The sequence below is a fragment of the Cupressus sempervirens genome, chromosome 3 (genome assembly GCF_028749045.1).
Source record: "Cupressus sempervirens isolate cs-2001-9-10 chromosome 3, ASM2874904v1, whole genome shotgun sequence".
NCBI classification, from domain to species: domain Eukaryota; kingdom Viridiplantae; phylum Streptophyta; class Pinopsida; order Cupressales; family Cupressaceae; genus Cupressus; species Cupressus sempervirens.
Window position 1 is genome coordinate 753,814,403 of NC_143120.1, and position 22,616 is coordinate 753,837,018.

At 33.9% G+C, this 22,616-nt stretch overlaps 1 protein-coding gene across 2 annotated transcripts in view; it reads left to right on the forward strand.

The window, feature by feature from the left end:
• LOC149569014 (uncharacterized) overlaps nucleotides 1–22,616 on the forward strand; it is a 299,791-nt gene that overhangs the window by 235,792 nt on the left and 41,383 nt on the right. For both annotated transcript variants that reach the window (XM_089821826.1, XM_089821825.1), the window contains 2 exons: nucleotides 1,275–1,323; nucleotides 1,505–1,648. In XM_089821826.1, coding sequence (XP_089677952.1) covers nucleotides 1,275–1,323; nucleotides 1,505–1,648 — 193 coding nt within the window. The remainder of the gene's footprint in view (nucleotides 1–1,274; nucleotides 1,324–1,504; nucleotides 1,649–22,616) is intronic.

The window sequence follows — 22,616 nt, forward strand, 5'->3', positions numbered from 1 at the left end:
TAACGAAGAAGAGGAAAGGCTCGAGGAAGCTGGGACCAAAAACTAAGGCAACACATTTATTAGAGGTAATTAATAGTCACACGCTATTCTGGTCTATTGGAATATTATCAAAGGGTGAATAAGGTTTGTAAAGGGCTTTTAGTGTGAAAGGTTATACTGTGAAAAAAGTAGAATAAGGCAAGTGATTGTGGAGGAGAGTGTAATATCCGAAAGGGAAAAGAGAGTAAGGAAAATAGTATTGAAAAAGAAATTTCTAAATAAGGGAGAAAGCTTGTCTAAGTAAGCTCATCACATGTATGATGACATTTGAAGGATGATGCTATAAGGAGTTATTACATTTATTTTGACTTGAAAGTATCATGAAAACCGATATGTTAGAGGAGAAGACATTGGCCTAGCCAAGTCTATCTTTTTGGTGTCGCCTACATTGGTTCATGCACCAAAAATCACAATCTCCTTCCTAAGCAGTTTTGCTACCTTAGAGATTTTGTTATATTATGGATACATGTTCATTTATCTAAACATTATAGAGAAAATTTGAAAAGATACAATTAGGAGCAAGGACAATCTTTGAGGTATACAGATTATCTAAGGTAGTTGTTAACATGCCTGAATATGCATTTCATAAAGGTTGTTAGTTTACAGCTGGAAAACAAGAATATGCAAAATTATGTTGAATCACTTACAAATCAGATTCATAGACAGGGAATTTGACAGTGCAAGAATTATGTTACCAATGACCTGCAACATAACTAATTTATCATTGACCATGGCAAGAGTTGATGTTTCACAATAACAGAAGCAATCTAGGTCTCAATTCTAGTGCATAATATCATAAATACAGTAAAATATTATGGAACTTTTCCTCCATTGCATCCCTTTTATCAGAAATTTAAAGGGTCAATGAAATATCGATTATACTTTAAAATCTGCAAATCACTTTGTACTTAGTTAAATCAAGGATGGAATGACTAAATTAAATTTCTATTCAAGGTTTATACTATTGCTTCGGTATCCTTCAATTTTTGGAGGGTATATATATTCTATCCTTAGTTTAGTTTACATTACAATGGATGTATCATGCAGCTTCTTTGGACAGGAATTGAGAAACATAAAGATAATCAAACAAATTTTGGAGTATGGGAGAACTATTTTGGTTTTTAGCCTGGCCTTTTCTGTTATGCTATTGAGAGGATTTTCATCTGTGGAACTTTGCTGTTATATTATAGAGAGAATTTTTATCTGTGGAACTAACTGTTTTGTGGTTTCTTTAGAGGAGGTACTACAGGGTGTGGCAGCTGGTGTTGATATTTTTGATAGCACGTATCCACAGGGGCGTACATGCAGATTAATTTTTATCTGTGTTTTACTTTTTAACTATTTCATCTCTGGCTATGTTGTAGAGCTTCTCATCCATCATAAGAAACTCTATTTCTGTGCACCCGAGTAAAATGATGCAAATCTTTTCGGTTTATTCTATAAAGAAATCCTTAATTGCAGCCAGATATCCCCATCTTCTTACTATAGGAGGTTATGCTATGACATTACTGGTTAACATGGACAATAATGACATAAAAACATCGCACATGGAATTGAGTGACATGGGAGCTGATTCATCCAAAATTAATCTACGTGCAACAATATACAGGTTTGTAATTTAAAGAGCCAGCGTTTTCATGGTCCAAAGATTACAGTGTCTCCTTTTATGTTAGCTTGACATTAGAATTGAGTCCTAAACAATTTTTTCTTGAATTAGTTTTAATATTTTTTGGGGAAAATTGTTCATAATGGTGAAGTTTCTTTTTCATTGCATATTAATGCGAATATAGTATGAACCATAGTTGCAAGACTCAGACTTGGCAAGCTGGTTTCTAGCTTGGATTCGGCACTTGGACTTGGTAAATTGAAAATCCCAAGAAATTCAAAGATTTCTAAGGATTTAAAACTTTTTCCATGCAGCATTTCATCAACTAAAATCAAAGACACAATAATTGAGATAAATAGAAGCTACTTTCCACACATAGTCAAGTTTACATTGATCTCATAAGTATAAATGTGAATTTCTAAAGGAATTTAAGTTAAACTAAAATTATATAGAAGGTATGGGTTAGTTATTATCATGTTGATTATTGTGTTCACATAGAGGACTGGTGGCGGTATCTCCCTTGATGCGGACTATGAGGTTGCTCCCTTGAAGTGGCATATTATTATCAAATACTTATTTCATATTATATTCTTCTACCATGCAAGTTATTTCATAAAAACTTGCTTAATAATTTTTTTCTTAGTAGATTAGAAAGATCATTATGAATTTTGGAAGGACATAAACTTATCATTTATACAATTTGCTCAAATGCCATCATCTTTTAACTTTGTCAAATGGCCGGTTTAACAAACATTTGTTTTCAATCTTTCACAAACCTTAAAACTATTCTTTTATTGTTCTAGAGCTGTCCAATTCTTTAAAAGGAAAGCATTTTATTTGTTGCAATGCTTTCAAATTTGATATTCCCGTTTTAAAAACATTAATACCTGGTTCCAGGACTTTGTGATTATAGTTTGTGACATGACACTGCTTTTTTGGATAATTTTTTAGTGAAATCCTATCTGTAATATGGTTTACAAACAAATTGTTGTTTTATACCTGCTACATGACAGACATTTTTTAGTACTCCATGTTGGTTGCCTTTTTTGGGGATCACCATTACAAATTTTTGGATCTTGCTATTGCAATATGATCATATAAGCCAAAAATCAATCATTCAAAACAATTAAAAAATGTTTATTTTTTACTCTATGGCTCAGCTGGTCACCACAGAATCATGGTCACAAGACTTGCCAAGTTAGGAGAGTCCATGGATTCGGACTCCATAACTCTACAGGACTCGACCAAGTCAAAGTCCAAAGGCCAAACAACTCCAAAGCCCTAACTCGGATTGGGACTAGTAGAGTTTTGCTAGGACTCAGATTCTTTTAACAGTGGTATCAACATTAGAGTTTGTCTGATCAACCTCCTTGTTGAGAACGTAACCTGGATAATGCTACAGGTCTGTTAGTACGGGCTATACATTCTTCTATGGATAATATATATCCAATGATTGACAATTAACACATTTATACCTTCCCTAGAGAAGGCGGCAATTTCCACAAGGTGTTCTTGTTTTGCATTTAACTTAACTAATGCTTAGTTTTGTTAATTATATTCAGACTCCTTGAAATTGGCGATTTAGGGATAATCTTGTGTTATTGCCAAAACTAATAGTCATGTCGCTTGAGGGACATACCCTCTAGATGGGATATATGTAGGGTTGAGAATGTAGTTTGGGGAACACACATTACAAAGCAGTCTGATCTACAAGCATTCTCCTTCCCACAGATACATAGCAAAGCTTTTTCAATCACAAAAAGTTTGAGCATAGAGGACTGGACCTGCAGTAAGCACACAAGATATCTGCCTCACAAATCTGAATATACATATTGCTGGAAAGATCATTCTCAGCAACTTTGAGTTTGATTCAAGGCTCACGAATTTGCAGAACTGTACATGGTATCAGAGCCAAGTTATCAGATCTAGGGCTCTGCAAATTTTCAGTAATCAGACCTTTTATATATTCAGTAGTTGTCTTCCATTTCTAATGGCATGTACAATCAGGCCTGAGGACAGATTCGATGGGAAGGAACACTTTGAAGCATGGAAATTCAGAATCTTGATGATTCTTGAAGAAAACAATGTTAAACAATTTGTTGATGGAGCATCCAAACAGCCACTAGTTGAACCTCACAAATCCATATGGACCAATGGAAAGAGAAAAGCCATTCAAATCATCTTGGATGGAGTTAAGAATGATATTGTACCTACGCTTACAAAACACCAAACTGCCTATGATATGATGAACGCATTACATAATGCATTCGAAATAAACAATGCAACTAGGGTCTTTGCATTAAAAAGACAACCGAATCACATCCAAATAAAAAAAGGAGAATCAATAAACTCTTATTTCCTAAGAGTTGCTGACATTAGAGATGAATTGTCAAGCATAGGAACTATCATTAATGACAGCGAACTTACGCTCATGGCCATAGATGGTTTGCTAGAATCATGGGAAACTTTTGCACAAGGAATAAGTGCTAGAGATCAACTTCCGGACTTTAATAGGCTCAAGAATGATTGTCTTCATGAAGAGTCAAAATCCTAAAGAAAGGAGGAAAACCAAAAGTAGAAGATGAAGAACTTCACGTTCTTAATGCAAACTCCTATAAAGGCAAGAAAAAACATTTCAAGAAGAAAGGGGGAAATTAGAAGAAAGGAAAGCCCGAGAAAGATCTATCTAAAATAAAGTGTTTCAAATGTGAAAATTTTGGACACTATAGATCTAATTGTCTAGAAAACTCGAAACAACAGGTAAATTGTACAAATGTCGTTAGAGAAGAAGAGACTTTGATCCGGATAATCGTGTTTTGTATTCCTCTCTATCAAATGAAATCTCAAATAAGGCATGGGTAATAGATAGTGGATCTTCCAGACATGTAATGGGATACAAAGAAACTCTAGATTCCTTATCATAGAAAGTAAACGGCGAAGTTACTATTGGTGATAACTCTGCACACTCAGTTGAAGGAATTGGAAGCTGTACTTTGAAACTAAAAATAGGAAATGCTCTTCTTAAAGGTGTACTCTATGTACTAGGGATTAAAAGAAACCTAATCTCAATAACAACACTTGAAGATGATGGACACAATGTTGCATTCATGGATGGCAAAGTATTAACTTGGGCTAAGAACTCTTCCATCAAGAAAGCTAAATTAATTGGTCAAAGAAAGGGATATTTGTATGAATTGAATACAAAATCCAGTTGATCCATTCTAGCCCTAGTTCACGAAGCTAAAGATTCAAACGAAATATGGCACAGAAGATTAGGGCACCTAAACTTTAAAACTTTATCAACTATGGAAAAGATGGTTACCGGATTACCAAAATTAAATAAAGATCACCCTAGTATTTGCAAAGGGTGTGCCCTGGGTAAAAGTACTAGAAGTCATTTTCATGATAGTACTAGAAAAACAAATAATGTACTAGAATTAATTCATTCAAATTTATGTGGACTTATGTCTGTTCCCTCCCTTGGAGGATTCTGGTATCATGTCTTGTTCATAGATGACTTCTCTAGGAAAACATGGATTTACTTTTTAAAATGCAAAGAATCAAAAGAAATCCTACAAAGATTTAAAGAATTCAAAGCATTAACTGAAAATTTTTCAAGACATAAAATTAAAATCCTTAGAACAGATAATGGAGGAGAATATAACGGGGTGGCTGAAAGAAAGAATAGGACAATTATAGAAGCTGCTAGGGCTATGATTTTTGATTAAAATCTAGAATACTATCTTTGGACAGAAGCCTCTTGTACTGCTGTATTCATTCAAGACAAAAGCCCTCACTCCTATCTTAAAGATAAAACCCCTGAAGAAGTATTTACTAAAATAAAACCCAATATAAGTCATCTCAGAATTTTTGGATGCCCTGTATACATTCATGTTCCAAAAGAAAAGAGAACTAAATTAGAACCATCTGGGAGGAAAGGTATCCTTGTAGGGTATAGTGAAACTTCTAAAGCATATAGAATTTTTATACCTGGACAGAAAACTATTGAACTTAGCAGAGATGCAATCTTTGAGGAAGATCTTGCATTCAAAAGAGCCTTAAGTTCCAATGAACCTTCTCCTTTATCAAGTTTTGAAAGAATTAGTGGATCTGAATTCGAAAGGGAGAACATAGAAGAGGTCGAAAATGAAAACCTTGAGGAAAATTCAAAGAAAATACCACTTTGGGCCATAAAAATAGTTGAAGCAGCTCAAGATTTTGCTGCACCTTCAGGATCAGTAAGAGAAAGTAAAAGACCTAAAAGATTCTCTGGTTATACAACAAATATGATTGATTTATCCAAAACAGAGCCAACCAATCCTTCTGATGCTATGAAACATCTAGCCTAGAAATAAGCTATGATAGAAGAATATCAATCAATTATGAAAAATGATGTTTGGAAAATAGTTCCAAGACCAAAAGGAAAATCTATTGTTTCTTCCAAATGAATATTCAAAATAAAGCATGCTGTTGATGGGAGTATTGAGAAATATAAAGCCAGATTTGTAGCCAGAGGTTTTTCTTAGAAAGAAGGGATTGATTATGAAGAAACCTTTGCTCCTATTGCCAGATATACTAGTGTTCGAGCTGTCCTACCAATTGTCGCATCTAAGGGATGGAAGGTACATCAGATGGATGTAAAGACAACATTTCTCAATGGGAAAATTTCAGAAGTCTATCTGGAGCAACCAGAAGGATTTGAAACCCATGATCCTAACGCCTTTGTTTGCAGGCTCAAGAAAGCTCTCTATGGGCTTAAACAGGCTCCTAGGGCCTATTATGAAAGAATTGATAAATATCTCACACGCTTAGGATTCTCTAAGAATGAAGCCGATCCAAACTTATATTATAAAATAGATAAAGATGGTATGGTAATACTGATATTGTATGTTGATGATTTATTAATCACAGGTGATGATCATCTTATAGATTAGTGCAAGAAAGATCTGACTAGAGAATTCAAGATGAAAGACTTGGGGCTTCTCCATTACTTCCTAGGATTGGAAGTATGACAAAATTTTGATAGTATCGTACTGAATCAAGGAAAGTACATTTTAGATATCTTGAAGAAATCTGGAATGTGGAATTGCAAGTCTATGTCTTCTCCAATGGAGACCAATTTGCATAAACTTAAAGAAGCAGCTGCAGAATCACCTCTAATAGATTTTACTCTCTACCGACAGATGATTGGGTCATCGATGTACCTAATAAATACAAGACCTGATATTTGCTATGTTGTTCATGCCTTAAGTCAGTTTATGTGTGAACCTAAGGAGATTCACCTAGTTGATGATAAACACATTATGAGATACTTACAAGGCACTCTTAATTATGGACTCAAATATGAGAAAGTTGCTTTAGATTTGCATGGATTCACCGATTTAGATTGGGGTGGAAGTGTTAAAGACAGGAAAAGCACTTCAGGATGTTTTTTCAGTTTAGGATCAGCTATGATTTCATGGATATGTAGAAAGCAGTCTTTAGTTGCTCAAAGCTTCATAGAAGCATAGTACATTGCAGTAGCGATGGCCTCTCGAGAAGCAGTATGGCTGAGGACGTTACTTGTGGGATTATTTGGGCAAGCCATGAATCCTACAATTATTCATTGTGATAATCAGAGTTCCATCAAGCTCTCGGTGAATCTAGTTTTCCATGATAGAGCCAAGCATATTGAAATTCCTTACCATTATGTAAGAGATATGGTAGAAAGGAATTCTGTAAAATTGGAGTACATTTGTACTGCAGATCAGACAACAGACATACTCACCAAACCTTTATCTAGTGTAAAGATAGAACATTTCAGGAAGAGACTTGGTATGGTTGAGTTGTAATTCATTTGTACTCTTTTGATTATTAATAAAATAAATTTATTTTTGTCAGGCTATTGAGTGTTATGGGCTCCACCATGTGTAATCATTATTTAAGAGGTGACGAAATGAATACTTGTGTAAAAGGCATTATGAGAGATGACGATCTCTTAGATAATGTACTAAACAGTAGATTTTACTGTAAGATCCAGATGAGTTTTAGATCATCTTGTGACATTGCCATTGCTATGTTCATGGGTCACAAATTGGATAAAGGAAGCGGGTTTATCTTGTATTCTAGTAGATCTTAAACTTAGGATCTCGTTGTGATATAGAAATACCAGTTTCTATGAGTCACAACATGTATCTTATCACTAGTAGCAGTGATTTGTCATATCACAAGTTTAGTAATATGACTTTGTATCATGTGTTTTATGATACTACATACTAAGAAGAGACAGACAATTATAGAGTATTAATTCTTGCTTAACATCTATATTGATGTTGCTAGATATGATATCTCTCTGTAGGATTATCAGGTTAAGAGGGAGTGTTGAGAACGTAACTTGGATAATGCTACAGGTTTGTTAGTACGGGCTGTACATTCTTCTATGGATAATATATATCCAATGATTGACAATTAACACATTTATACCTTCCCTAGAGAAGCCGGCGACTTCCAAAAGGTGTTCTTGTTTTGCATTTAACTTAACTAATGCTTAGTTTTGTTAATTATATTCAGACTCCTTCAAATCGGCGATTTAGGGATAATCTTGTGTTATTGCCAAAACTAATAGTCATGTCCCTTGAGGGACATACCCTCTAGATGGGATTTATGTAGGGTTGAGAATGTAGTTTGGAGAACACACATTACAAAGCAGTCTGATCTACAAGCATTCTCCTTCCCATGGAAACATAGCAAAGATTTTTCAATCACACAAAGTTCAAGCATAGAGGACTGGACCTGCAGTAAGCACAAAAGATATCTGCCTGACAAATCTGAATATACATATTGCTGGAAAGATCATTCTCAGCAACTCTGAGTCTGATTCAAGGCTCACGAATTTGCAGAACTGTACACTCGTAACTGTCCAAATTTTTATCTATTTAGAGCCTTAGGATTCCTTTATGTTCATAGAAAATCTGCATAGAGAAGCCAAAAATAAAAGCAATGGAAAGGAATGCTCTACCAAGATATAGTGGGGGACTTAACCTAAGAAGAAAGATTATAGTCTTGTTTGTCTCTTCATAGTGCATATTCTTGTCACTAAATATGCATATCCTCTTTTTTATGGACAATAAGTACAATTTAACAAATTATTAATTGATGAGGGGCAAAAATTTCGAAATAACTTAAATTGATGCAAGGGCAATTTTTAGTGTATTGTTATGACTTTGACAGTTCAGTACTAATGTGAGATGTACATTTATAGGTACAGAAAACCTTAGTGTGAACTATCAACATATTTATGTGCAAAATGACTACTGGGCCTATTTACATATGGCTAAGGCTTTTCTCCCCTAAGTGGCATGAAGTATAAATATTATTTATATGCTCTTATTACATTTATTCTGATCATATCAATGTAAATTTTATTGTCTATCACTGTCAGCACTCTTCATTCCTTGTTTGCAAGAAGAGAAAGCGAGAATTGCGGTAGCCAATGAGGTAACACCCATTTATCAATAGCAAGATTATTAGTTATTCTTTTTGCCATAATCAAAACCACATAATTTCATCATTTATAAATTATAGGTGCTGGTACTAACTGAGAAATATTGATGCGATATTGTATTAAGTCACATTATAATTCCAATTGTTACATGTAATATAATGTATGATACTGGGTGCGCTTCTCCTAACCCTTGTACTCGGTCCACTAGGTCTTGATTTAGGGAAAGGTTCATCTAAGCAGCATGAATACATCTCAAAGTTCAAAGTCATGCCCTGTACAAACCCGATTAAACCCACAAAATAGAGAATCATAAAATTGAAAAAGAAATGCAATTTTTTAGGAGGTCCTGAAAATGAAACCCTAAAAAGCTATATATAACCTCAAACTGTAAATATAGAAGATGGAAAAACTACCTCTACCATTCCAGCTTTCCAAAATTGTAATGTTTTCATTACTTAAGCTTCCTAAATTTTTGAATGCTGAAGGATTGTGAGTGTTTCCTAAGTTTTGTGGGGTACAAATAGGTCACACCACATATATTATTCATTCAAAAAATAAAGTTAATTTTGAATATTTTTTTTAGTTTTTTAAAAATTTGTCAGAGTATAAAAAAACTAGATTTTTTGTAATTGTTTTGTGATAATTTTTTTAAGTTAATGTAGACTAGGGGGTTTTACCATTTAGTGTGTTGGTTGAGTGGTGGTGTTATTGTCCCCACCAAGTTTCAAACCTTTGTTGGGCAATTGTGATTGCAGGCTTGTGCCTTCACTGTTCCAATTCGCTCATGGATTTCGGCGATAGCTTTGTTAAATGGGACAAAGTCCCCCATTTGTGGCTTAACTAGTTTATAGCTCTAGGTCAAAAACATTTCATGTGGGCCCAAAGTGCATGTTGGGCCAACATCACATTATAAAGTTTACCGAATGTTTAGGAAGAAAAAGTTCAAATATATAGATTTTTTTGTTTTCTTTAATTTTTCTAATATTTGTTTATTGACGTATGATTAGTTTATAACGATTTTTTAGTTCTATTTTAGTGGGTCTAGGAATGAATAGGTCTTTTGAATTTCATCAAGCATCACTTCTTTTGGCAACATATCATGAAAGGTTGAGCAACTTTATTGAGATGGGAAACAATGCCATAACTAGTGTATGAGCTCATATTGTTGAGATAAGGATCACCTATGTAATGGTCAATAGAAGGATGAAGAAAAGGGCTCACCAAAGACAATTTCTATAATATATCAAAGAACAAGTAGTAGATAATATGATTGCAAGAAAAATTCAAAGAGTATTTTTTATTTAGGTGAGGATCATGTCTAGGTCAAATATGTTTACCTCTTTAAAAAACGATTAGTATAAGGGTCGGGGCTAGATTGATTAACGAGAGCTTCATGTGGTAGGCACAAGGTCATGAGGTCTAGTCTCCCCCTAGCCCACATGGTACCAAAGGGTATGATGTGCCAGCATCACTAGCCATGTTAAAAAGTTTATTCAATGCACTATCAAAGTTCCTCCCGTATTGTGTTGGTTAAATGGTGGTGGTATTATGGGCCTTCATTTTGCTGATCAAGTATAGTCATGGGTATGAGTGTAGCATCCTCTTTTCCAAGGTCTTAACTAACATCATATCATATCAAAGAAATATAGTTAATACTTCATATTCATAGGAAGATAGTTATAACAATTATGTTCATGTGAATGAGGTTAATGGTTACAAAACAATTAAACAGAAAATTTCATAACTAACAATTTGAAAACGCCATCAATGATTTTAACAAGGGAAAAATCTACATATTGTAGAATTCAAAACCGAAATCTTTCTAAGGATGCTTCTGCAAAACCCAAGTTAATACATATATGCCGCATAGTAACAAATAGCTATACCACTTTATCAAAACACCATTACCATCAAATACCATTATATCATTTAGGGCATCAAATACCACTGTATCATTTAGGACATCAAATACCACTATATCATTTAGGGCATCAAATACCACTATATCATTTAGGGCATCAAATACCACTATATCAATTAGGGCATCAAATACCGCAGTATCGTTTAGGGCATCAAATACCGTAGTATTGTTTAGGGCATCAAATACTACAGTATCATTTAGGGCATCAAATACCAATGTATCAATTAGAGCATCCAATGCCGTTGTATCATTTAGGACATCAAATACCATTGTATCATTTTGGGCATCAAACACCAATGTGTCAATTAGGGCATCAAATACCAATGTATCAATTAGGGCATCAAATATCACTATATCATTTAGGGCGTCAAATACCATTGTATCATTTAGTGCATCAAATATAGCTATATCATCCCTTCTCCTTCCATTGCTAACTATCGCAATAACATTCAGTTAGAAAATATGCTCATATTCATTATTCGCATAAATGGAAGACTGAAATAACAATCCTTCAGATAAACCTATCTCTTGCATAGAGATATATTCCATGTTCAGTTGGAAGATCAACCGATCTAATTAGTTACCAATTACATTGATGAGAAAAGTTACTTTCATTAAAGGAAATAACTGAATCGATTATATAAATCAATCCATCATATGTTCTACTTGTATAAACATCATCAAAGTAAAATACATGTTACCAACAAATGTTTGAATGCATAACTCATCCTTTTCTGGTGCATGTCTTGGCATCTTGTGGAGAGGGGAAACATTGTCAGGGGCTTAACCTCCCACCTATGGACCCTCAAAATATCCCCACAAATCTCATTCGAGAAAGGCCCTCCCAACTTGGAATAGACATGGAACGCCTTGTCCAGTCACTGAGCATTTTGGTTCTTAATTCCACCACTCAACTTGGCAACAGGGTATATATTGGACAAACTTGAGCTTATTGAATAGTTCTTTAAAAATAAAGTTATCATATCAATTCTAATTCCTGTTCTTTGTTTTTGTAGAACTTCCTGTCCACCTCTTCTCCCTCTCTCTTATCCCAACCAGCCGGGGTGAGTCTTGGGTGTCTGTTCATAGAGGATATCAAGTAATTTGCTGAAACTCGGCTGATGGAAGATAATATTTAAGTATTGGCACGAAGCTGTCCTTAAAATTCAAAGACTTCTCTTAAGAAAATTCTGAAGATTATAATTCAGAAATAAAAAACAAGCTAATTTGAAAATGGGATTGTAACATGACATATGCATTCGATTTCAGACTCAACATAGTTAGATAACTTGGTAAGCTTGATCAAATGAACTATTCAATAATCTCATTTTACTTCACAGCCAAACATTGATCATTGAAAATCCTTGAAACTATCTTGTCTCTAGATTTTTGGATGCAGTAAATAAACCAAATAAAGAACAAAAACTATTCACATAACCTGATCAATAAAGGATCAGATCTTGGTTAATTCCGAATGGCCGGCTCTCAAAAGTTTGGATTGCCAACACGGATTTCAGAATGCTGAGTCCCTTTAGTAGTAGAAACAACAGCTTGGTTTCACTCCAATATTAGCTGTGTGAAAAAGGAAAAGAAAATGAGAAGAAGGAATAGTGAAGAGAAACAATATTGATGATCGCTGCAAGACCACTATCGAACTTTTTAAATGTAAATAATATAGAAGACTTCTATTGAAGTTGCGGCTCTTGATGGCAATTACAAGGAAGATTATTGGCTTCTTGGTTCACTGATTCAAAAGAAGGAAAATCGTTAAGTGTACTCATCGTCTCTCATAGAGACTTATAATTTTAAAAGAAAGAATTCAAAGGACTCTTTATTAAAAGAATGACTTATAATTATTTATATATATATAATTTTTGAATGATGTCATCATACTATTATTGTGTCCAAGATTATACCTATTAGGATACACATATCTATATACACGCATAATTTGGAAAATTTATTTTATCTTCATATCCACCCAAAGTACGTGCTTATATATAAATATAAGTATGTTAATAGAGATGAGCTTGAGTAATTTAATACCATGGTGGCATCATACTTTTATACATATGTGCATTTATATATGTATATAATGAAATGATGAGGATACCAACATAAATCATCAAAGGTACGAATTTTGATTATGTTTAAATATTTAAATGTTTTATATGTTATCCAAGTGGCTCATGGTATTGTCCAATGTACACTCTTGCTTTCCTAGTCATTACCCTTAGCCATGGTGACTCAAGATTCACACCTATTTGCCCAGTGATGGTGGTGCCCTTGTGCCTAATTCTTTTCTAACTATACTTCGACCCCTTTGATGTGCTCCCTACAAGGAAATTCTCCACAATTAAATCAACTTACCATAACATGTTATAAATCATAAATGATCATAACGGCTAACCGCCTTTTCAATTCCCATGAATTCATGATAAATAATCAACCTCCCAAAATAACTTTAAAATATCATCATAACAGTTAACTAGCATTTCATCTTCATATGAAATTATAATGATTAACCATCTTACCATTTCACATGATTGTAACAAATATTAATTGTCAATTGACTTCACATGAAACCTCAATGGCTATATGAACATTTTAAATTGGGTCAAAAATTGGGATGTAACAATGAGCCTCAACATTGTTAAATGGGTATAGGGTCCCATGTTTCACGTGGTATTGCAGAGTGTGTCATGTAGGTGTCATCAGTCATGTTGAAGAGCTTAAGCACCACTTAAATAAAAGTTAAGGAATGGGTGAACCAACTTAGTGCCATCTTTTGCCTCAACATTATTGTTCACCATGCATCTTTTTATTGCAACACCATTTTTCGAAGAAAACATAGCACCTCTCAAATTTCCCCTTCATTAAGTCAAGTTGTGTGGGATCCATGGGTTCATTTCTAGATTGCTCAGGCGAGGGTGATTGCTAGAGAAGTATAAACTAGTTAGGATTAGTATAGCCTACTTGTCCCGAGTGTTTTATTAGATTTGATCATTTCCTATATTTTAGGGGCATTTTCTATATTCTAGATTAGTTGGAGGCAAGACCCTAACCATTGTTTTCTAATGGTAGAATTGTCTTAAGAGGAATTCTTTAATGTTGACATTGTTCATGTCCTTGTATGTTATAAACTATAAGTGTCTATTATAAATTTAATGTAGAAAGCTTACTTCTATTTCTTACCGGCTTTTAAGGGGCTTGAAAAACTGAAGAAATTCTGAGAGGGGGAGGGGGCGAATCAATGTTTCAAAAATTTAAAAGTAAATTCAATTGAATGAACACAAAGAAAACAAAGACACATGGATTTATCTTGTGGAAACCCTTTTGAGTAAAAACCACGGTATCACTAATCACTACAAATGTGGGCTACAATTCAGTACATCTAAAGCTTCAACCTTCTCAAAAAAAGAAGGCTTCAACCTGATCAGACTGAGGCAACTACCTCCAACTAACTGATAAAACAACTATATTCCAACTAGTTTTAAATCTTGTTTTATCATGAAGTGATAAAAGGTCGTTGACAAGAATACATACTCAACAATTTCTTCCTTCCCATTGTCTATCACTATCTTCTTGCTTCAAATGAAAATTTCACCCTCTGATTCACACTCTACCTAAAGAGTAGAAAAACCTTTTTATGCTCCCCACTCTCTGCATCTATATCAAAATCGTGTCTCTCACATGGGTACACAACCTATTCATAATGTTTTCATTGCTACCTACATGAAAGTAATCGCTAAAGTATGATCATTACATCCTACCAAAAATTGTTCTGTGTTTGGCTTTAGTGCACAATATCAACACCTGTTACCTTCAGAAAATTAGAGAATCTGCTATGTTGTGCAATAGTTTGCAGCCTTGCGATTTGAAATTCAAGAATCCCACATAGAGAGTGTCAACAGTTTCAAATGGTGTAGTGAAGGAATACTATCAACTAAATATTCTCCAGTGGAATTCACTTTCTCATGGACTAACATTCTCCTATGGACTTAACTTTCCCATGGACAAACTTTCTCATGGACAACTTTCCCATGGACAACTTTCCTATGGACAAACCTTCCCGTGGACTAACTTTTCCGTGTACTAACTTTCCCATGGACAAACTTTCCTGTGGACAGCTTTCCCATTGACAAAATTTCCCGTAGACAACTTTCTTGTGAACAAACATTTCCATGGACAAACTTTCCAGTGGACAAACTTTCTCGTGGACTTCATTTTCTTGTGGAAACACAAGTGGATGATCATTTTCCTGTGGACTACCATTTTCCCATGGAAACAAGTCACTCGGCATAGAAGATTGAAATGAAAAATACTAACAATGTCCCTCTATTTCTCATCGATGGCAACCCATATTGATAGTACAATATTCCTGAAACTGAGTTGTCTTGAAGCTAAACATACAACTCCCCCTACAAGCATACGACAAACTCCTCCTTTGGCATCAGTGACCATGAGATATAGCAATGAAAATCTCCCCCTAAACATATGCCATTTAATTAGGCAAAAAAACACCAATCTTGTTTCGAAGATACTCAGAGTGCTCTCGAGATAATGCTTTTGTAAAATGTCAGCAACTTGTTCCTTTGAACAAACATATTCTAGCTTGACCACGTTGTTAGCAACTTGTTGTTTCTGATAGTGATACTAAATAGGATTGTGCTTGGTGTAGGAGTGCAAAACAAGATTCTTGGAAATATCAATGGCACTCGTATTATCACAATATATGTAGATGGAATTATCAAACTGAATCTTGTAATCAATTGAAATGTTTTGTTTCCCTTCCAACACATTCCAACTGTGAAACACCTATCAAGAATGTGTCAGATGCACAATGGGGAGGTAGTACGATGGTATTATGGCAAACAATGCAGACATGGGAGGTTGTATGGTAGTGTTGGAGCAAGCAGAGTGTAATGGGAGGCCGTACGGTGGTATTAGAGCAGTCAGTGCATAATGGGAGGTCGTATGGTAGAAGCTGGATGGTCATACGATAGTAGTTGGATGGTTGTACGGTAGTAGCTGAATGTTGTATAGTGATGGTTGTATCTGTACGGTAACTAGAGCAGAGATAAGAGGGTTCGTACGGTGTGAGAGGAGTATGTCGTACGATGATGGTAGATGAATTGTACAGTGAGGGATAAAAGAAGTCACGCATGACAGAGGTGATGCAATACGGTGTTCTTCAGATTCACTCAAGCTAAGTCCTCCAGAATGGATTGACAACTCAAGGAAATTGTACAAAAGAGACTCTAGGGTATATTGTTATAAACATAGATAGATACATATATTCCAGACTAAAATGGTGTTCCGGATTTAGCAGATTCAAAGCAAAGTAATACAACGGCAAAATAGTGTGAGGGTTGAATCCCACCAAAATCGAAGAAGCCAAGTAGGGAAGATCTTTCACTTCTGAAATGACGAACAAGATTGAACTCCAATAGGAATTTGTTGTACAAAGAAATTGTGAAATTTTGGATCGCTGCAAATGTCATAACACTGCCATAATATGTGGTATGTGAATTCCAAAGGCAACTCTCCTCATATTAAAAAGCATAAGCCATGAATAGACATATCCCTTTGAGGGACATGTATATTTGTTAATTAATAATTAATATTATAACTTATTTATAATATTCATATCATATAATTATAATAAATATAACCATGGTTATATTTATTATTATTATATTAATTGATCTCATATAATAAACACACATAATTATATCTCATGATATATATATATATATAAAGACATCCAAATCGCATACCTACTACTACCTACATGCCCTGCATAAATACCCTTCAGGGAAAACTTCCTAACAATTTACAAAGATAATCGATGGCCACACCTACGCAAACAATGAAATAAAAATGGGTCAAAGATATACTAAATCAATCGGCCCATTAATAAAAGTTTGATTAAATATTTATGTTATGATAGAAACATTACAATCCTTCCGTCCCAAAATTTGCTTGTCTCAAAGTAAATGCAAATTTGATTCTTGGAAACCTTTTGTAATCAACTTCTTCAGTTTTCGAGTCAAGTAGATCTTATTGTCGTAATAAATAATATCATCAACAACTTGGTATCTTTCATCATGTATATAGCCATCTATCAACTAACATGCAAAAGTATTCTTGGAGTACTTGACCAATAGATGAGGCCACCAATTATCCAAGAAATGGGGTAAAGTGTTGATTGTCATGTTTTTACTTGTAGCATCTGGGATCGGATCATGTTTAAAAGTGGCCTGCATCTTCTTGATTGGGACTTCCCTTGATCCTTTATTTGAGATTCCTCTTAGTAGTACCTTCTTGCTATCTGTCTCAAATGAAAAGTTCATCCTCTTGAAACTTTGGGTGTACTAGTCAAGGGTCTCCATCCATTGGATGCCTAATATGATATCAGTATCAACCAAATCTTTGACAAAGAAATCATCTGTCAAGGTATAGTTTCCCGTGGGAATTTTTAGCCATGGGATCACATGAGTACAAGGTAACAAGGTTCCTCTGGCAACTTTAACTTTAAATCCTCCATGCTCTACTACGTGCAAGTCCTTACTAGTGACCAAAGATGAATTGATGAAATTGAGTGTGGTACCACTATCAACTAGCTTATATATACCCATATATATTACGCCAAGATTAATTGTTCTCAAGGTGCCTATTTTCATTTAATCACAAGGTTATTTTAATCATATTTGGGATTTATGAAAATAGGCACCTTGAGAACAATTATTCTCAGTTATATTTGCAACGCAACAAGAAAAGTATTTTTTTATTTTTCTATTTTTGATAAGGTTGGTATCGAATTATTTATTTATTTTTAAATATAAAGTTACTATAAAATTGCAGTTCTATAAATTTACTACACAAAATCTTCAACATTTTATTTTTTAATTCTATATATAGTGTTTAATTTGCATGACTTTAATTTGTTTTTATTTTAAGGATATTGTTACGTAAAATGTTAGATTCAGGAGTAGAATTATGGTTAGGGTTAGTGTTAAGGTTAGGGTTAGGGTTAGGGTTAGTGTTAAGGTTAGGGTTAGGGTTAGAGTTAGAGTTAGCATTAGGATTAAAATTAGGGTTAGGGATAGGGTTAGGGTTAGGGTTGGGGTTATAACTATAGCTAGAGTTAAGGTCAAGTTTAGAGTTAGAGTTGGAGTTGGAGTTAGAGTTAGGGTTAGGGTTAGTGTTAGAATTAGAGTTAGATTTAGGGTTAGGTCTAGGGTTAGAATTAGGGTTAAGGTAGGGGTAAGAATTAGGGTTACAAATACAACTAGGGTTACAAATACAATTAGGGTTAGGGTTAGGGTTAGGGTTACAATTAGAGTTAGGGTTAGAGTTAGAGTTAGAGTTAGAATTAGAGTTAGAGTAAGGGTTAGAGTTAGGGTTAGAATTAGGGTTAGAGTTAGGGTTACAATTAGGATTAGGGTTAGGGTTACAATTTGTTAGAATTTAAATTAGAGGTAGCATTAGTGTCAGTGCTAGTGTTAGTGTTAGTTTAAGAGTTAGAGTTGGATTTAGAGTTAATGTTAGAGTTGGAGTTAGAGTTAATGTTAGGGTTATAGTTTGGGTTGGGGTTAGGGTTAGGGTTAAGGTTAGAGTTTGAGTTAGGGTTCAAGTTAGAGTTAGAGTTTAAGTTAGAGATAGAGTTGGGGTTAGGGTTAGGGTTAGAGTTAGGGTTAGAATTAGGGTTGGGGTTAGTATTATAATTAGGGTTAGGGTTAGAGTTGGAGTTAGAGTTAGAGTTATATATAGTGTTAGGGTTAGGATTAGAGGTAGAGTTAGGGTTAGTGTCAGGGTCAGGGTTACAATTAGAGTTAGAGTTAGGGTTAGAATTAGGGGTAGGGTTAGAGTTAGAGATGGAGTTAGAGTAGGGCTAGAGTTAGAGTCAGATTTAGGGTTAGGGTTAGAATTAGCATTAGAGTTAGAATTAGTGTTAGAGTTAGGGTTAGGGTGAGAATTAGAGTTAGGGTTAGAGCTAGGATTAGAGTTATAGTTAGGGTTATAATTAGATTAGGGTTAGGGCTAGAATTATGGTTAGGGTTAGGGTTAGAATTAGGATTAGATTTATGATTATACAGGGTTAGGGTTAGGATTAGAATTAGGATTAGATTTACAGTTATATAGGGTTAAGGTTAGGGGTAGAATTAGAGTTAGAGTTAGGGTTACAAATACAATTAGGGTTAGAGTTGGAGTTAGAGTTAGGGTTAGGGTAAGGGATAGAATTAGGGTTACAAACATAGTTAGGGCTAGGGCTAGGGTTAAGGTTAGAGTTAGAGTTAGAGTTAGAGTTAGAGTTAGAGTTAGAGTTAGGGTTAGAATTAGGGTTAGCACTAGGGTTACAATTAGAGTTAGGATTAGCACTAGGGTCACGATTAGAGCTAGGGTTAGCATTAGGGTTAGGGTTACAATTAGAGTTATAGTGTTGGTGATAGTGTTAGAATTGGGGTTATAATTGGGGCTAGTGTTAGAGTTAGGGTTAGGGTTAGGGTTAGGGTTCAAGTTAGTGTTAGAATTAGAGTTAATGTTGGAGATAAAGTTGGGGTTAGTGTTAGATTTAGAGTTAGAGTTAGGGTTAGAATTAGGGTTGTGGTTAGGATTAGAATTAGGGTTAGGGTTAGAGTTAGAGTTATACATAGTGTTGGGGTTACAATTAGAGTTAGAGTTATACATAGTGTTGGGGTTACAATTAGAGTTAGAGTTATATATAGTGTTAGGGTTAGGATAAGGGGTAGGGTTAGGGTTACAATTAGAGTTATAGTTATAGTTAGGGTTAGAGTTAGAGTTAGGAGTAGGGTTAGGGTTAGAATTCGAGATAAAGTTAGAGTTAGGGTTAGAGTTAAAGTTAGAATTAGGGTAAGGGTTAAGGTTAGAATTAGTGTTAGAGTTAGAATTAAAGTTATAATTAGGGTTACAATTAATGGTTTAGGGTAAGTATTAGAGTTAGAGTTAGGATTAGAGTTATAGTCTAGGGTTAGGGTTAGGGCTAGAATTGGGGTTAGGGTGAGAATTAGGATTAGAGTTACGGTTAGGGTAAGGGTTAGGGGTAAAATTAGAGTGAGAGTTAGGGTTAGGGTTAGAGCTAGGGTCTGTGTTCGAGAGTTAGAGTTAGGGTTTGTGTTATTATTGCGGTTAAGGTTATTTTTGGGGTTACTAATCATATTATAGCTGATGTTAGTTCTATTATTACACTTTATCTTGGTGTTACAGTAACTGTTAGGTTAAATTTTTTTGTGGGTTAGTCCTATTATAATGCCCATGATTAGTGTTATTATGACACATGTCATTAACTTTTTTATAATGTTCTCTCTCTCTCTCTCTCTCTCTCTCTCTCTCTCTCTCTCTCTCTAACTACACCCCATAATCCCTCCCTGCCCACTCTCTAAATACACCCTCTAATCTCTCTCTCTCTCTCTTTAGTCTCTAGATATGTCCCCTAGTCTCTCTCTCTCTCTCTCTCTCTCTCTCTCTCTCAAACATGTCTCTATAAGAAACATAATATGAGCCCCCTCTTGTCTCTAGATATGTCCCCTAATCTCTCACACCCTTCTTTCTAGATACACCCCCTAATCTCTCTCTCTCTCTCTCTCTCTATATATATATATATTCCTACTTATAAAAAAATATAATATTATTTATACTTAGTAGTACATATAGGCTTAGGATAAGGTATATAATCTATACTAAATGCTTAGTACAGTCACATATCAAGTAAGAGTTAGACTTAGGATCCAAGGTTTACAATTTCATTTATATGACACTTAGTGTTATGGTTAGGGTTAATAATTGGTTAAATGTTACACTAAATAAGGGACATGGTTAAGGGAAGTATGAGATTTAGGTGTAGTATTGGAGTACAACTATGATCAAATTTGGGATATAGGTTTTAAATATGACTCAAATAGTGGAAAGTTTTTAATTGTGTCTTATTTATGCAAAGAAAATTATAGGTCCCAATACAACTATTTAGATGATGTAAAAAGTGTGAAAGAATAGATAAGAATCAATTTTATGGAAATTATTTATCCATGATGATGTTAGAATATTATATATTATTGAATTTTTAATAATGCTAATGCAAGTTTTATTGCAATGATCAAGAAATATAATCAATAAATATGCATGTCATTAAGGACATCTATTTAGACTTATGATTTTCTTTCTTAATTAACATATTTAGTAACCATGTCCATTGAAGAAATTTTTGTACGCAAATAAATTTATTTTTTCTTGTTCTCTTCTTCATGAAAGTTACATTGAACAATGGGGAAATAAAACCCCCAATACAACTAATTAGAAGTAAAATTCTAAAATCAGAGACAAGAATGGACTATATACAAAAAAAATCTTTGTAACGGTGTAAACACATATCACATTCTTCAATGAATAGGATTCCTTTGCAACCTTTATTTGAACAATGATTGCAAAAGACTTCTTTCATGATTGGGGGAAACCCATCCACTTTTGCAGATGTGTCATGTAGGAATTTTTCTGCATCTTTCTTTTGCATTACCTCCATTTCCTCAACATAGTCAATTGGCAATATTGTGTTCTCCACAACTTTAATTATAGTTGTACATGGTTTATTATTTGTAGGCATTTGTCAAACTCAGTCTCAAAGAAATCATTTGAGGTCATTCAAGTAGTCAGGTCAGTATCAATAATGTTTGATTCTCTATTCGAAACACCCATAGCTCAAATAGTAACCTGCAAACTTATGAACAAACACCAATAAATGGAAATAATTAGAATAAAAAAGTATTAATAATTAACATAAATTCTTTCAAATGAATAATGTTCAAAATAAGATAAACAAAAATGAAAACTATTTCAAATGAAATATTTAGATTGTAATGTTTGAAATATGGTGGCATTGCCTTCCACTTTTCAAACCTTACAAACATAAATGTTAATAAAAATGTATATATACTATGAAAAATATTTAAATAAAACACACACATAATATAATTAAATAATGACAAAATATAAATTAAATATATGATTCATCTATTTTAAATTAATTATTAACTTTTAATAAATACAAATTTTATTGATATGGCAACTTTGTCATCCACATTAATGATAAAAATTAATTATGAAACTTGAAAATATAAATATTTTGAAAAATGAAAATATAAAACTACTATGAAACATACAAATCTAAAACATGCAAACCAAAAGCATTTTGAAATATGCAAATCTAAAACTAATATGAAACATGCAAATCTAAAACTAAATTGAAACGTGCACATTAAAAATGTGCAAATGAAAAGCATTATCAAATATATAAATCGAACAGATTTTGAATGCATTTCGAATTCTAAATCTAAATCAAACATGCAAGGCTAAACTATTACATGCAAATCTAAACAATTTTGAATGTAATTCTAAATCTGAGATGAAATTGTAAATCAACATGCAATATTATAACTAATTTTGAAACTAAATCTGCATCTAAATCTAAATACATAAGTAAATCTAAATCTAAATGCAAAACTAAACAAAAAATAAAAAAAGAGAAATAGAAATTTCACCTTCAAAAAAAT